The 16,802-nt window shown below is 38.6% G+C and overlaps 1 protein-coding gene across 11 annotated transcripts in view; it reads right to left on the bottom strand.

Moving 5' to 3' along the window:
* PHF21A (PHD finger protein 21A) overlaps window positions 1-16,802 on the bottom strand; it is a 171,501-nt gene that overhangs the window by 32,882 nt on the left and 121,817 nt on the right. For 9 of the 11 annotated variants that reach the window (XM_074372119.1, XM_074372116.1, XM_074372115.1 and 6 more), the window contains 4 exons: window positions 14,627-14,830; window positions 8,280-8,531; window positions 6,971-7,060; window positions 3,355-3,648 (listed from right to left, as the gene is read on the bottom strand). In XM_074372119.1, coding sequence (XP_074228220.1) covers window positions 3,355-3,648; window positions 6,971-7,060; window positions 8,280-8,531; window positions 14,627-14,830 — 840 coding nt within the window. The remainder of the gene's footprint in view (window positions 1-3,354; window positions 3,649-6,970; window positions 7,061-8,279; window positions 8,532-14,626; window positions 14,831-16,802) is intronic. The other 2 variants (XM_074372124.1, XM_074372123.1) reach the window with 2 other exon arrangements.

Below are 16,802 nucleotides of genomic sequence, written 5' to 3'. Positions count from 1 at the left end.
TCTTACTACTTCAAAGACAAATTAAGAATAAAAGTGGCATATCTCTTGTACTCATGTTCCCATTGAAAGTGAAAAAAACCCCACTTGTTTACTCTAAGTCTGCTTTATTCATTTATATTTCCTACTCTGCACCTGTATAAATTTGCAAATCCTGTTCTTTTTTGGTTTTATAAAGTTAGAAACCAAAAACTGGATAAGACAAGAACTAAGTTAGCCATTTATACCTTGAATTCCATATTCATCTTCTGAGGCTGAGCTGCACGTATAATCAAAATTAGGCACTTGCAAATTTAAAAAATATCCAAATAGTTTCATCAATCAAGGTTAAAAAATTTTGGATTGAGGGCAAAGTAAAGTCCATCATTTGGTCACTTGGCTCCATTTTCCCTACTATAGAACCAGTATTAAAATGGAGCGCGAAGAGTCACCAGCTCAAGTTTCCTAAGAGGGAAGACCAGGATCTGAGGATAATACACTGGGTACTATTCACAACTTGGAAGTACTCTTTTTTTTAAGAGGATACTGTGTAGGTTCCTATACAAGAGATACATGGAAGTAGGGGAATGTGTGACAAGCTGACAAATTTTTCCATAGAACCTAGGATTTCTCAAGTAGCTTAGCCTTGGGGACATACACAGAGGTCTTTATTGCAGGGGGTGGGGCGGGATGTAAAAAATGAATATAATTCCTGAGAATTAACTGCATCAGGTACAGTCTAACGGACTTTAAACGCTTTATATCATTTCATCATCAAAAGGTGTTTAGCCCCATTTCCTAGAGTGCCAGAGAGGACAAAGACAAAAATGGAGGCAGTGTGGGGGCCATAACATAAGTTTGTCTGGTTTTATCTACTTTTCTGCCTTAAATATGGTTCTGGCCCCAAAGCTCTTTAAACGCTACCACTCATTTTCTTAGCCACAATGTAATAAGGCTTCTAATAAGGGGTAAGACAGGGGCTCTCTTCTCTGAGGTAGATAAGGAAGTTGGGGATGCCTGGTGGGGGAAGGAGAAGTGAGACCACCACTGTCACAGCTGACACTGCCTCTCCCTCTCCTGTACAAACGTGGAGAGGCCTCCGAAACTACACAACCTTCCATGCTTTCTCCCCCAGAGCAGAGCCACAGTGCCTGCTCCAAAGGCACTGCAGACTGAGCTGTGTGAGGGTACTGGCTTTGACATACACACTCGTGTATTAGACAACACGTGTGGCACAGCAGCTGGCACATGATCGACACCTTTTGATAAATGGATGTTATCACCCCCAAGAAAAGAGTAGGAAGCAGAAAAGAACCATCGAGCCTGGTCACAGAGAGAATGTTAGACACAGGTTATGGTAACTATGCGCAGGCTGTAAGTGGTACTTCCATGGCTACATATTGCCCAATTATGAGATCTCTTAATGGCTATCAATGAGATACTGGAAATTAAATGTGAAAAAAAAGAAGGATAGTAGAAAGATCTGAAGTAAAAGAATTCTGAAAAGGGAGTCCAGTCTAAAGAAAATCCTTGCTGACTGAGCTTGGTAACCTGCAAGACTGCTAGTCCACGTGGCCTACTAAACTAAACAGCAATGATTGCGTTACTCTATTAGATCAACAAGAAGAGAGACCATGGAGTTCACTGCTAGAAAATAACTTTTTAATAATTTTTAAGAATTTATGGGTACCTTTTTATGATGTTATAATTAAAATGAAAAGCTCTATTAGTATGTAAGGCCAGGACATGAAAAGATATTCAAGATCTAATAAGAAAAAAGCAAGTTACAAAATAATATATGGTTTGATTTTGCCTTTTACCTTAAAAAGGTTAGTATGTGCATAGAAAATATGTGGAGTAACTTTCTGAGGGGTAAAATTATGGGGGAAGTTTACTCTCTTCATAGATGAGGGGATGCACGCTCTACAATATATGATTTCTGTAACATTTGAATTTTCTCTTACAATGAGTATGTATCATCTTTGAAACAGAAAAAATAATGTAAAAATGAAATGAAACTGAAAAGATTTTTATCTCCTAAAATTATCTTTATCAAAAAAGAAAAATAGTATTTAGTAATTGAATACAGTGTTTGAAAACCACTCTTTACAAGTCTAAGGCTCCTCAGAGGTCCTCTGAGAGCCAACACAGAACATAAGGGCAGGTGGTCTCCAAACATGTCCCCACCCAAACTCCTAAGGCTTAAGAATTTCACTTTCAATATTTTAATATTGAAGTTCTGCTGATAATAAATTTGAAAACTTCTGATCTAAAATACGTGAAAGTAACTTATTTTTGAATGTTCCTCCAAGCATTTCCTGGGGTTCAAGTAGGTGCCCCAGGAATAGAGATGTGTTCTCCATTCTATTTCCTGAGTGCAAGATTTTGGTACCCAGCTTCTTAGTGCAAGCTTGGCTGCATTCATGAGCTGCCTGGGTAGAAAGGTGGTGTTCTATGCATAAGTTTCCTCTGTTCAAGAAGGCCAAGGCAGCAGGAAGCCTTCTCATTCCCCACAATCTGGCCAGCCTCAATGAATCATGGTTAGCCACCCAGAAGCAGAAGATTCAGGATCACCAGAGACTATTTTCAGATGAATGAGGACTCAAGCCCAAGTGATTAGAAATAAGTCAATGACTTTTTAAAGCAACTTTCTTGAAAGAGATGCTTTTCTTTGCAAAATTCTTTATTGTCACTGATGTTTCTTTAAATAGAAAGAGTATGGTGACCGCCTATACATTCTTTTTCCTGTTTTCAGAACTCTTTCTGTCATAGAATACTTAAGAAACCTTTTTGGAGGCTACCTGTATTTCTATAGCTTTATATTTTTAAAAGAAAAAAATCTGATTTTAGAAATATAAATGAAAGGCTTCAATATTTGAGCTATAATGTCTGCATCCTCTATAGAGTTAAAAGAATGCATTTTAAAAATCTTAACTTTTTTTCATTGGCTCTTCATTGTCTGTAATAACCAGGGAACATCTTTGAAATGAAATCCCTTTCCTTGTTTTGTTTATCCTTCCTGACTTTCAGTGATATCTTCATCTGGGTTCTTACTGGGCCGAAACTAATGTGGCATCTTCTGTTTACTATCTCATCTGTGCTTCTTGACTGAGGGTAGTGGAATCCATCTGTGAATTTCTGCTTCAGAACCAGCAGGGGGAGCTCACTTACACAGGAATCTAAACCCATCTATAAGGGTAAAGCAACCCAACTTTCTTCAGTAAGAATGGTCCTTCTGCACTGTGAATAAATTATCACAGGAAAAGCGGTAGATAATGGTGCTGAGATAAGGAGCCCTTGAGAATATAAGATCCTTACAGACCACGCAGCCTCAATGGCAAAGCTACTGCCCGTAGCAGGTGCATGCTCTGTCTGTACCTGTTTTTCAAGGCTTGGCTTGCTAAGCTGTACAGTTTGAGGTCCAGCGAGTCTGGTCCCTGGAGTAGCTATCACAATGCTGGTGAGCTGGGCCATGGGGAACGTTTTGGCTATGGTTGCAGTCTGCCCATTGACGACACGGACGGGGTGGATGGAATTCTGGGAGGTAGGGAGGGTTGTGGGGGTGAACTTGGTCAGCATGACGGGCCTCTGGATAAGCTGAGGAGCTGCAAGCATGGGAGGAGGTGCTGGGGCAATAGGAATGTTATTCTGGGCCACAGGCTTGGGTCGAACCTATGAAGAAAGAAAACAATTATCATATTACTTAAAGGTAATTCTCAAGTCCTATTTAAGTCTTAGACATTGTCAGATCTTCTATACTATATATGTGAAGTGGTATTCAGTACAAATACTTATTAATATTCATTTTGGTATTATTAATTCTATAGCTCTCAGGATAAATAATCTTATAAAAGATGCATCAGCTCTTAAGACGATCCAAATGCTACCCTAGAATGCAGTTATTCTTATTCCAAACCTTAGCTCCCTGTCCTATACCATGCTGCCTCTTCAGGCTGAGGTCAAATGCCTAATCCAGGGACTGGTCCCACCCAGAACTTGTGCCCAACATGGCAATAATGCTGACAATGGCCTTAATACGTATTCTGAATATCTTCCTATCCACAGCTTCAGTTCACCCCCATTTCTGGTCCTCTAACTCTTCATTTTTGGCCACTCCTTCTCTAAATCTCCTTTGTAGATTCCTCTACCTCTGCCCAATCCAAAATGTAAGTATTTCTCAGGATTTTGCCCTAGAATCCCTTTTCTTTCCAATGTCCTCACTCCTCTTGGGAGCTCTCACCCATCCTATGGCTTCAATTACCATCCAGTACTAAAGACTTCCATGCTTATATCTCAGGACCGATATTTCCTGAACTTCAGAATCATACATTCAACTGCCTGTTAGACATATCTACTTGGAAATTTCACAAGAAGTTCAAAATCAGCATGTCTGAAACTCATCAACTTCTTCCTCCAACCCTTTCTTCTTCCTACAATCATCATCTCAGTAAATGGCCTTTTCTTACTAAATAAACTCCAGAATCATTCCTAATGCTTCCTACTCTACCTCTTCTTCCTAAATCCTTCTCAAATATGTCTGCTTTCTATCCTCATTGCCACTACTCTAGCTTGTGTCTGGCTTACTGAAACAGTGGCAGAAAACTGTGATTAAACACATGGGGTCAGCCTTGCCTGTGTTCAAATCCTGGTTCTACCACTTAGTTGTGTAACCTCAGATAACATACCTGATCTCTTGAAGCCAGTATTTTTCAAACTTTCTAAACTGTGAACCTGTGGGCAAAATCCTTTATCCTATGCATAAGGGTCTGACCTTCAGTTAACTCTCCAGATGTATACCCCTGGAAACCTAGTAAGAGCAAGAATGTCAACTATGTTAGCAGGCAACACTGCCTATGGTAAAAATGACCCCTTATTGCTAAATCAAATCTCAGTGGGGAGAATTAAAAATATTTGATGAGACACCATGCTTTGGACTTCCTAAAGTGGGGTGACTCATAACTGGGCACGTCCACTGCAGGGACCTTAAAAGCCATGCCTATGCAGTTGTTAAAAGATCTATTGGGCTCCTGTGAGGCATAAGGCTTCTGTGCGAGGGTGGCTCTCCCACTTTCCTGATAAAGATCTCATTTCCCTGTACCTGAGCTATCCCTGGACAGCTGTAGACACTGCCATATGGACACTATAGGGTCTCCCACTGAAGAAAAATGTCTGATGCTGTCTTGCTGTCAAGCTCTAGTTTCTGTCCTATATCATTCCAAGCAGGCTGGTGTCAAGTGTGGCCCTTAACAGTCTTGTGAGTCTGAATATTTAGCTGCACCTAAGACAACCTTGCAGTGGTTGCTGCAGACACATAACAGGGAATACAATTCACACCGTAACCAGTACTCACATACAGATATGTATCTATTCCTCTATAACTTCATGAGACAATACTTACGTGTTATGTACTCTAGTATTTCCTATTCTATTTTGCTTATTTTGTTTAAGAACTCTGCTTACAATCCACTAAATTAATTTCACAGCCTACTAATGGGTCATGACCCATCATTTGAAAAACACAGACTAAACCTTAGATTCCTCATCTAAAAAAGAGCAGTATCTGCTTTCACAGGGTTGTTGTGAGGATTAAAATAGATAACCCTCATAAAGTACCTAGTGCACTGTTACTGCTGACAACATCCTAACTGTCCTTCCTGCCAGTCCTGACAATCTCCTAACTATTCTCCATGCAGTGGTTAAGAGGGAATTTTCTAAAACAAAAATCTGATCACGTCCAATACTTGTTTGAAAATAATTTAATGGATCTCCACTGTTCCTAGAAAAAGGGTCCAATTCCTATGTATCCTACAAGGTTCCAAAGGCTGTGGCCCAATGGGCTTCTCCAGCCTCAGCTCTTACTCCTGTGCTCAGCCACATGAAATCACCTTTGGTTCTTAAGCTTACATGCATCTCTCCACCCTGGACTTGCATATATGTTCTGCCCTCTGCCTGGGACTTTTTTTTTCTTCCTCCAAAATTCTCTCAGGTTAACTTCACTGGGATTTTGGGTCTAAGACTGAATGTCAATCTTTCAAGGAAACTTTCTGTAATAACTTTTAAGAATGAGTTGGGTGTCCTTCCCATGTGTTCTCAGACCACAAGGTACTTCCCATAATGGACATGATAATTGCCTGTACATGTGTCTGAAGCTCTAGGAGGCAAAGAACTCTCCTGAAAACTGCATAACCTTCTGATAGCTAAGGTACTAAAGATTTATCTGATGAACAATCAAAATACTCTTGTATCATGTTAGCACTGTCCATTCCATCTCCAGAGGCAATTCAAAAATCACTTTTGGTCCCAAACTTCTTTTCCCTTCTCTATTTGCCTGAAAGCTGGGGCCTCAGATAGGAAATCCCAACCTTTCTACCAGGCAAGTCAACTCCCCTCAAGGTCCAGACTGGGGCAATCCTGACATTCTGCCATGAGAATGGTGAGTTCAGCCCAAATGATGGAAGAATACACTCAGGAGAATATGGGCAGGCAGAGTTGCTTGAGCCTAGGTAGAAAGTTCCCTGTGCAGTTTCCTAGTGTAAATCTTAATCAACAAGGCTTTGGGTTTAAGTATGATGCTCAATGCCATCACTTTCCAGAGCAGAACTGAGTACCTTTCAATGGTTAGTTTGGCTATTTTTCCTTCCTTACTCTCTTTGGCATATAGTGGGGGAAAAAAGTGATAACTGCATTCCTTCCTCACTGGCAGGCAGTTTTGGCTAAATTCGTCCAGTAAGTTAACATTATAAGGTTTAAAATGGTGTTATCTTAATTATTTTAAATTTAGGAAATTTTCCTTTTTCTTACTTCTTTGGTCACTGCTAAGAAACCCAGATGATAAAACAAGCTTCTTCATAGTACAGAGATCAGCAGCTAGAATATTTAGCTAAATGGGATCTGACAGATGAGCTGACAAGTGCATCACAGGCTGCTCAGAAAGGGCCCACGAGGATTTCTGTCCCACCTGACCCATCACTGGGCTTGTCATTCATTTACACACCTGTGGAAGAAAGTTCGGACGTGGAGTGAGTCTAGGAGGGGGGATAAACTGTGGTACTTTGATGGGCTGAGGAGGTGTTGCCTGAACCTGCTAAAAAATGAGAAAGATAACTAAATCAGAGAGGACAATAATTATTCAGTATCAAAGCTAGGCATTCTTAAAGTATTTTCAGTATCATTATTCTCTGGATCAGACAATATTTTCTATAAGCTTTCATTGTAGAATTAATCATCTGAATGAATACTACCTACGAAACTGTTTTACTCTCCCACTTGCATGCCTTACCCCATGTGAACCAACCACATTTCGGTTTCCTTATTCACCTAATGTAGAACACAGCAGGCTCAGCAATCTTAGACAACTTCCTTTGACACTCATGAACTCCTGCACTCAGGCATTTTAAAAGTCAAGACTGGATTCAACGTAAAAATCAAACTTGCTGCCTAGAACAAATGGGCTATTTCCTAATACAGGAGCTTTATCTAACAGTGAATGGCTTTGTTCCTAGAGAGAACTTCCTAACTCTCAGTGTCTGGCGGAGTTGTCTGGTTACTTCTCTAAAGATTCCTGGGTAAGTAGTAAGCTTCATTTTAATGCTCTCTAGTTTCACTCACCACTAGTCATTATTTAAAAGCTACCAAGAGCTCTTAGCTTCCATTTTAGGAGCGTTATGTTTAAACCACAATTTGGATATATTATCCCCAAGCTTCTGAGAACATCAGCTTCTAGATGGTTTTACCCTAGAAATCTCAAGAATGATTTTTGTTCAAGTACTTCTTCCTTCTGGGATCTTTTTTCTGATAGACCTTAGACATGAACACTGTTAATTTGTGAGTTTCTGGAATATTTTTAAAGTGTCCCAACTAACTCCAGTACTTCCTGGGTGCAATTTCAAGGAACAGCAAACTAAAAGAATTCAGCAGAGTGTTTTCCCCAAATTAGTAATATAGCACCAGAGAGCTTAAGCACTCAAGTTTCACAGGAATGACTGTGGATAAGATGGGGGAGAGATATGTGAAAACAGTGTGAATGCCTCTGTGAAGGACATTTCCCCCTCAAGTCAAGTCATACTTTGACCTCAGATAATGCCTGAAAGAGTTTTGGTCCTTGGTGTCAGGACACCTCTATAGTTACTTGAATAGACAGTAGGAATGCCATGTTCCCTTGTCAGCCCCAAAGGAGAATTTGGTATAGTATGAGAGTGATGGAGACTAGAAAATCCAGCAGAAGCATAAAATGGATATATTCTACAAATGCATATCCTGAACCCTCTCATGTGAGCACACATGAGTAGCAGCTGCTGGCTTACCAGAGTGACTGTGTTTTTTGCCACAATTTGGACAGCCTCTGCCCCAGGCCCAGTGACCTTACTAGACGTCTGGAGGTTGACTGGTGTGTTCTGCACATCAGTGCTGAGCACAGCCTTCTGACTGTTGATGGCGGTCACCATAGCAATGGTAGGTCTCTGGCCCACAACAGAGGCAGGCATGGTCGCAGTTGCTGCTTTCAAGACGAGAGGTAGTGTCTTTGTGGTAATCATAGAAGCTGTAGTTACAGTCTTCTAGGAGACACGGAGAACAGGTATTAGGACACTGAAGTGTGATCCCACTAAACAATATGCTCATCTCCAGAATGAAACAAAGCAATAATTCTCATAATCAGTCAAGTTTCTTGGTATAACAACATTTCTTTTGTGTACACAGAGCACAGTTCCTATTACAGGGAAAGGCAATCTATAGTTTGCCAGAGTTCTCAAATTTAGCTTCAAGTTCTAGTAATAACTACAGGCTAATATGGGCACAGGGTTTTTAACAAGGAAAGGGGTGGACTTACAGATACAGAATATGAGTGTACCTGTTTCTTCTGGTTTTTCTAATCCTTTGCTTTCTCTCAATTAATTTAAACTTTGTAGAAGTTGCAAATCAATGAGGTACAAACCATCTCTATCCTTAATTGCTACAACCTCATCAATATGAAGAAAGCTACCATATAATTCTGGTTATCGGCCTGCTGTGACACAAAAGCTGGGATAAAAGGACAGTGTCTTTTAATTTTTTTGAGTGTCACCCTGGAGAGGAGGAAGGGAAACTCATGTGAGAATTAGTATAATTTTTGCCTCAAAGACAGTAAATCCCAAACTCTGCATAGGAAAACCTATTAACCAACTAGTATAGTAAATACTGGCTCTTGATACCAAAGGGATATGAGTCACTACTTACAATCTTTTCTCTGGAGAACTGCTGCAGAAGTGATCAAAGACGCAGTAAGATGTGACAAGGTAGAAACAAAAACACCTGGGTTTCAAAAAGTCTTACAGATCAGAGTCTAAACTGAGGGGAGAGGACTAGACTGATGCTCCAGAAGTGCTGCTATGGCTGTGAAGCTGTATTTTTCTAGGCTTTATGTTAATTAAAGGAGTCAGTTACAAAACAAGAGAATATAAACAACCTCGTTACATGACACACACATCTATCCAGTGCCACTAGTCACTCAAGACAGAGACATTTCAGGAACATGAAAACTGATCTGGTCTAACCCGTTGGTTCTGATTTTGATATTATTCTACCTTTTTCTTCTTACTCTACACTTGCACTGTCCAATTTGATAGCTACTGGCCACATGCTGGTATTTAAATTTAATTAAAACAAAATAAAAAAGAAAACATCAGTTCCTCAATTACACTAGCCACATTTCAAGCATTCAACAGCCACATGTGGCTAGTGGCTACCAAACTGGACAGTGAGGAAATTTCCAATGCTGCAGAAAGTTCTACTGGACAGCACTTCCCTCCACCACGGAAAGGGACCCCACTCTCCCTAAAACAGATCTGGACAGATTGCTTTGTGAATGTCTAGTTCAGCATCTATGCAAGACCTCGTATATTAAGTTGTTTGCTTCTAGGTAATTTTTCCGCCTTAAACACATACACACATGTATGTATTATCTAATCTTTTAACATCTTTTTTTTTCTTCTAACCAAAAAAATGTAATAATCCGGCCTCATCTATCCCACAGCCTAATCAGCAATCCACCGATGCCTGTAATTAAAAGCACCCAAATCTGTTTCCTCTCCTCTAAGTCAACAAAACAGGAGTTTATTCTCCTTGCCACTGTGCCCTCAAATGTGAAATGGGAGTAAAAGGGGAACACTGATAATTGTTTATTTTAGGAGGTAGCAGGTTGTCAACTGCCTATCAGTGATGAAAACCAAATGAAAGCTAAATGTTATTTATCATCAGAAACATTACAGAAGTATAGCAGCAAGGACTGACTTTACATTACCAGCCATTTTTAATAAGTGTTTTTAACCCAGTGTGATATTAGCTCTATCTTTCAATTTAAAACATTTAAATACAAAAAACTTTTGAAGTGGTGAGCAAGTCCCATCAGGTGGCGTTCAATGCTGGTGCCACTATGGGTTATGGAAGAAAAGCTCTAATCAGCAGAATTCACTAATATGGATTTTAGAAACAGTTGTGCATGTTGTTACTGTTTTAAAAGAGGTCAATATACTTTTGTTTGAAACATCCTTGGTTCAGGTAAGTCATTATCGATATTTTGAATAATCCTAAAGTGATTATTCTTAAAAAGTGAGTAAAATCTCAAACTCACCTGAATTCTATACTTACCATTAACTTCAACACTAAAAAAACACTGAAACCTAACAAGTTTGTTCACATCTTAGGTTAGCATTTTTATTCTACTTTATAATATTGAGTTGTAGCTAATTTCACTACATGTATCCTAGCATCTACATAACTCTGTACATACAAGCACAAGACTTGGTACAATATGCACAAATGAAAAGTTTTTGAAGAATACATTTGTTAATCTTTCACTGACACCAGGTATTGACACAGGTTTTGCTTAGATCTTCAGTCTTAGTCTGGTCCTTATTCTATGTATTAGGAAACATAAACCAAACTCTTGAGTTTTGAGTTTAGATGACAAAAAAGAATCTAGAATTTTGATATCCAAGCCTAATGAAAACCTCTGAATTGTTCTGGCAGGAGGAAGAGAAGACACAGAGAGCAAAGGTGTCCGACAATAAAGAAAATTGTTTTTAAGGAAGCTGTGATTAGTCCTTGGCTGACTGATGCTGTGCAAGTATGATCACCTTCAAGAGATGACAGCAGTTTCCCCAATTTCTTGAAGGGGTTCTTTCATTTTGACAAAACCCAAAACCCAAATTGCATGAAATTAATGCAGAAAACACCTGGCAAGAAGCAGTAAGAGTAAAATCCTTTTATTTACTTTTTTGCTAAGTTATTATTGTTTTTTTTTTAACCTGCAAAGCATGAAGTATTGATTTTAAAAAGATTGACTCCCATCAATGTACAAATCAGAACTTAGAGGGATTGTCACTATGGGCCCTAATTAACTTCCACATCTATTTTAAACTACTCATTTAATTTTGAATGGAAGGTAAGTGTTGTACAATCAAACAACTGCCAGTAGAACCCCCCTCTTTTTACTATAAGGGTTTATTTTGTTTGGTTTTATTAACTGCATGCTCCTTTACATTTGCATTACATCATTAAAAATGACAGGGTTGTGAATATAAGTTGAAGAGTATACCTGTATTCAACTGTTCTTTCGTTTTTTTCTGTAGATTGGAAAAATTTCAAAATATACATACAAGACTGGGTTGGAGTTAGCTAAGTAAAGGGATCTGGTCCCCGATTCCTCCATGCCTTGGTACATGCTAATCACTTGATACGGAATAAAAAACTTTCTCTTCCTAGCATCTCCTCCCTGCCCACACAGATTGCTAATTAATAGTCAATCCTTTCTGGACTTAAGATATTTAATATATGTCATATATTAAAATTCCCACTCATCCTTCACTTCATGACCCTTTAATGACTCCCTGTAACTGCCAAGACCCCCAAAAGCTCTGCCACACATCAGAGAGCTTCCACAAGCTAGCCTTTCCCTTCCTTTCTGGCTTTATCTCCCTCTCCATCATTTCCTGGAATCCATGCTCCAGCCACATCAGCCTCCTTGCTACTTCCAGGGCATGCATTTACTTTTTTGGTCTATACTTCTGTTCACCTTGTTCTCTACACCTTGATGCTCCTCACCCTCTGCTCTGTCACTGAAATCTCATTTATCTGTCAAGGCCCTGGTCAGAAGCCACCTCCTTTATGAAGCACACTGACCCCTCTAGTCAATATTACCATCCTCTGGTATTTCACAGCTCCTAGGTGGTACTTCCATTTATTCTTCTTTGTCAGCTGTTTATATCTTCCTCTCTTTCTCTAAATTTTTTTGAATTCTTGAAGACAGAAACCCTGTCTTATTTGTGAATTTATCCTCTACATTGCTTAGCACAGTGCTTGCATATAGTAGAGAATCAATGAATATTTACATAATGAATGAAAATAAGTATCATTGTATACCAGATTCTAGGCAGGGATCATTACTACCGCTTTGTATACTAGAAGCCAGCACACAGAGAGCACCCAATAAACACTTACTGGCAGTTTACTATAAAAACAAACCCCAAAACCTAGCGATCTTTTGGCTTTTAACACTAAACAAAACAAAATAACATAAAACACACTTAGCTAAATCAATTAAGCGTATGAGGTGGGCTCTCAGATGGAGAGATGCCACGTTAACACTGTTCTGGGGACAGCCCTAGGCCCTTCCTGTTACCACTCCAAAGCAGCACAGAACTCAGATTACCAGAGAGAAGAGAACAGCTATTGTACGTGTTACATGAGTATTTTCTCTGATTTGTGTGCTGTGGAATGGCACTAGAACAGGAAGTTTCCATGGGTTAAAAGAGAAAACTCCCACATACCAGGAAACAATGAATTATATACCACACTCCTTCCACACAAACACTTTTTGATCAAACTGTACTTTGGGAAGAGGACAACCAATCCAACTCCATTTAAAACTCCAACAAAAGTAAACTGATAGGCAATCTTTTAGAAGAAATATAAATTCTGGTCAGAGGGCTCTTAAAGTCAGTTTGGATGCCTAATTTTCAATTAATCTTGGAGATTAGGATAAAAATGATGTAGGCTACTCTAGTTACCTGATTTACAACAGAGATTCCTCATTTTCCTTCTCTGGTGTTTTATATAATGTTGAGATTTGATTTCTTTTCTTTTCTATTTTTCATTTGGTATTGTGTGGCAGTACAGAAGACCAGCAAAAGGAGAGCTTTTCTCAGTCAGAATATGGGGGTTAAAATCTTGGCTCTACCATATACTACAAATATGATTTTAGGTAATTGCTTAATTTCTCTGTGCCTTACTTTTCTTTTCTAACAAACAGAGATAATAACAATAATAACAACAACACTGTCCTTACTAGGGTTGGGGTGCGAGCTGCGTACATTACACATGTAAAGCACTTAGGAGGGTGCCAGTACATAGTAACCTCTATAAATGTCAACGACTTAGTAATCTTCAGTATTTTTATAAGTAATGTATTTTTCATTTGCAAAATATTGTATCTGAACCAGCCCAGTGTCCATAAACAGTGAATGATCAAGTAAACTAAAATCTTTTCCTCTACATATAAAACTATAGTGAAGATGGTGTTGGTGGGTGAGAGGTATCCATGCTTAGGTTTTAGAAGATCCCAAAGTTTTTGAAACGATGTGCAAAAATGAGTGTATTAGGTATAAATGTGTATTTTTCTGGGGAGGAAATTCATGGCTTTCAACAGTCCTAAAGGGGTCTGTGACCTCCAAGAATCGAGAACCACTGCTCAAGCGTCCCATTTTAAAAGGTTTGGTCCACATTACATATAAGTGTTTGGAGATCGAGCATGAATACTTAACTGAATGTCATCCCCAAATATGTCCTTTTTGTGTACCTTGACTACTTCGATACCTTCACATCATTTGCTTGTGAAAATATCCCTTTCAGTGAAATCATATGCACAGCTACACCAATTAGAATGTTATTAGAGGGGGAGGATATTAGAGGGGCAGAGCATGTGCTTAGCACGTACAAGGTCCTGGGTTCAATCCCCAGTACCTCTGTTAAAGAATAAATAAATAAACCTAATTACCACCCCCACACACACAAAAAAACAATGTTCTTAAGCTTCCATGCCTTAGTGCTACTTGTGACCTGTAGCTTCCATTTCCTTCAGAACAGAAACGCATTCTCCTAAGAGGTGAATGTGGATTTGGAAATGAGTATTTTGTTTCTGTGAACAATGGAAACATACAACTTTCTAAATGCCTCTTTCTACCTGGTCCCAAGGGCACTGATCCTGGAATATCTCTATACTTAATTGCTAAGAATTCCAGAAAAACAATTCCTGAAGAAGTCAAGTCACACAGATTTTTTAGAACAAGTGCAAATAAATACTTTCAGAAATTCAAAGTAACACTTTAGTTCTGTTCTAACACAGAGAAGTGATTTTCCTTTGTCATTGATTACCTTTCCCCCTTCTTTGGCCAAGTGGGAAATCATTTAACTTTTACTCCTTAATAATGTTATTTCCTTCTGCCAATGAATTTCAAGTGATTCTTATCCCAGTTGTACTATAAAAAAGTAACCAAAGTAACTTTTGTTTAGTGCTAGTTGAGCTTAATACAGTCTGAAACAAGACCCAGTTGTCCGTGACCAATAACAAATCAGCCTATAGCATGAAGCTTGCAGCGCGCTCCACCCACACGTGTACCTGTGAAGCAGTCAGGTTGGGAGAGGATGCAGCTGACTGGGCGTGGTGGTGGTGGTACTGCTGCTGCTGCTGTAGCTGCTGTAGTGGTTGCTGCTGTGCTGTTTGTAGTTTGTTTTCAGATTGTGGCAATGGCTGTATTTGGAACTTGTCTGGTTGTTCTTGCTTTACTATCAGGTTCTTCCGTAGCTGTTCAACTACTCTTTTCTACCAAATGAGGATAAAAAAGAATAAAATCTATCAGAATATCGTTCTATCAGCTATATAGAAATATGCAGCAATTATATGCCTCTGACATCTTTTCTTAACCTAAAACCCGTTACATCTAAAATTTACAGATTCAACAACTGAGGAGAAACCCATGGCATAAGAAACATTTTATACATAAAGGGTAACTGAGGCACACAGATGAGAAGAAATGCTAATGGAGGTCACACAGCAGAGCTAAGATTCCTTGGCTATTATCAGCTTAGTGTGCTAGGCTGGAAGGGCAGTATAGCGTAGCAGTAAAGACATGACTTTGGAGACATACTGCCTCAATTCAAATTTCAGTTTTGCTACTTACCACCTATATGATGTTGGTCAAATCGCTTAACCTATCTATGCCTCAATTTCCTGTTCTGTAAAATGAGGTGATTAACAATGTCCTTAGGATTCCTACAGATTGGCAGGTACTTTTTTTTTTTTTGCATCTGATAACATAGATACCAGTCATTTTTATTAGTTATTAACTAATTATTACTTTTTTAATCAAACAAATATCATGTATCTATCCCAGTTTCAAACATTAAACAGGCTTTTAAACAAAGAAACCTTATTCCCAGCACTATACAATATATACAATAGACCTTCTAAATTACTGAAGCATGTAACTCATGAGCAGACTGCTTTGCTGCGACAGGATTTGTGGAAACACATACATTTGTTTAGGCTGAGTAGAGTTTTAGTTACATGGGATGAAAATTTAAAATTAAGGTTTTTTTTAATTTTCTAGACCTTGTTCAAATTAAAAAAAACTGTGTATTTGGATAAACCTTCATTACTACAATAATATATTTCAACAGAATGTAAGCTCCACGTGGGCAAGGACTTATTTTGTTCACAACTAAACTCTGCATCTAGAAGGATGCAGCTAAGTTACTGTCCTGGTTCTCCTCACATGATGTGTAAAGTGATGGACCAAAGACTGGGTAGTGGCTCAGAGAAAATAACCATCTGGGGCCAGACCTGGGTTCTGACTCTCCTGCTCTAATGTCGGGAAGAAAGTACAGGCAGCACTCCTCTCCTCCACTGTCAAGGGAGCTCATCAGCTGAGGTTTGTTATTTCTGGCAAAAATAGACTGCTATTCTCTAATACAGAACAGCATTAAATAGAGAAGAAGTGAATGAAGATCTTTAAATAAAGGGTTAAGTGAAATCGTAAGGGCCAGGTTGATTTTCACATTCTTGCTTATGAGTTTAATCAACCTCACTACACATATTCTCTAAAGAATTCAAACTTGAAGGTTACTTGCTTAACATATTTGAACATTAAGATATTTACAAAATGGATTTTTAAAACCTTTAAGTCAATACAATATGTATTCTTGGGAAAATTTTTAGTATTTTTTTAGGCAATGAAAACAGCATATAAAGGCCAATTTTGGGGGGAAAAGTCTGCTATACTTTATACTTTTCTAGCACTTTGTCTTTGAGTAGTTAAATATTAAAAAGAAAAGATGCACAGTCCAAAGTCTTCCCAGAAACCATCTGCAGAATACTAAAAATGCAAATTAATAAAAATATCAAATTCTTATAAAAATAACTTTCAAATCCTATTTCTCAAGTACAAAATGCAGAGTAATTGAATGGATACAGTTTAGGAGAAGGGGAAGTAACAGCAGTGGCGCTATGGATAATTCTGAGTGTCACTTGCAGATTTTATTGCTTAGTGACTGCCAGAACATTTCGACATTTACAATTAAAGACATATTTAGAGTTGCTTTCTGTCTCCCTCCCCAACACATTAATCAGCATTAATCAAACATATTAACAAACTAGCTAAAGTGTAGCATCAGCAGCTAGAGAAAGGGACCAAGAATTTTTACCAAAAACACAAAAACAAATCATCCCAGCTTAAATCAGGGGGAGGAGAGAAATCAGGAGTAAATAATACAACACAAATGTGATATCTGCCAAA

Source organism: Camelus bactrianus, chromosome 10 (genome assembly GCF_048773025.1).
Source record: "Camelus bactrianus isolate YW-2024 breed Bactrian camel chromosome 10, ASM4877302v1, whole genome shotgun sequence".
NCBI classification, from domain to species: domain Eukaryota; kingdom Metazoa; phylum Chordata; class Mammalia; order Artiodactyla; family Camelidae; genus Camelus; species Camelus bactrianus.
Note: the sequence above shows the minus strand (reverse complement) of the source record. Positions and strands in the feature narration are given on the sequence as shown.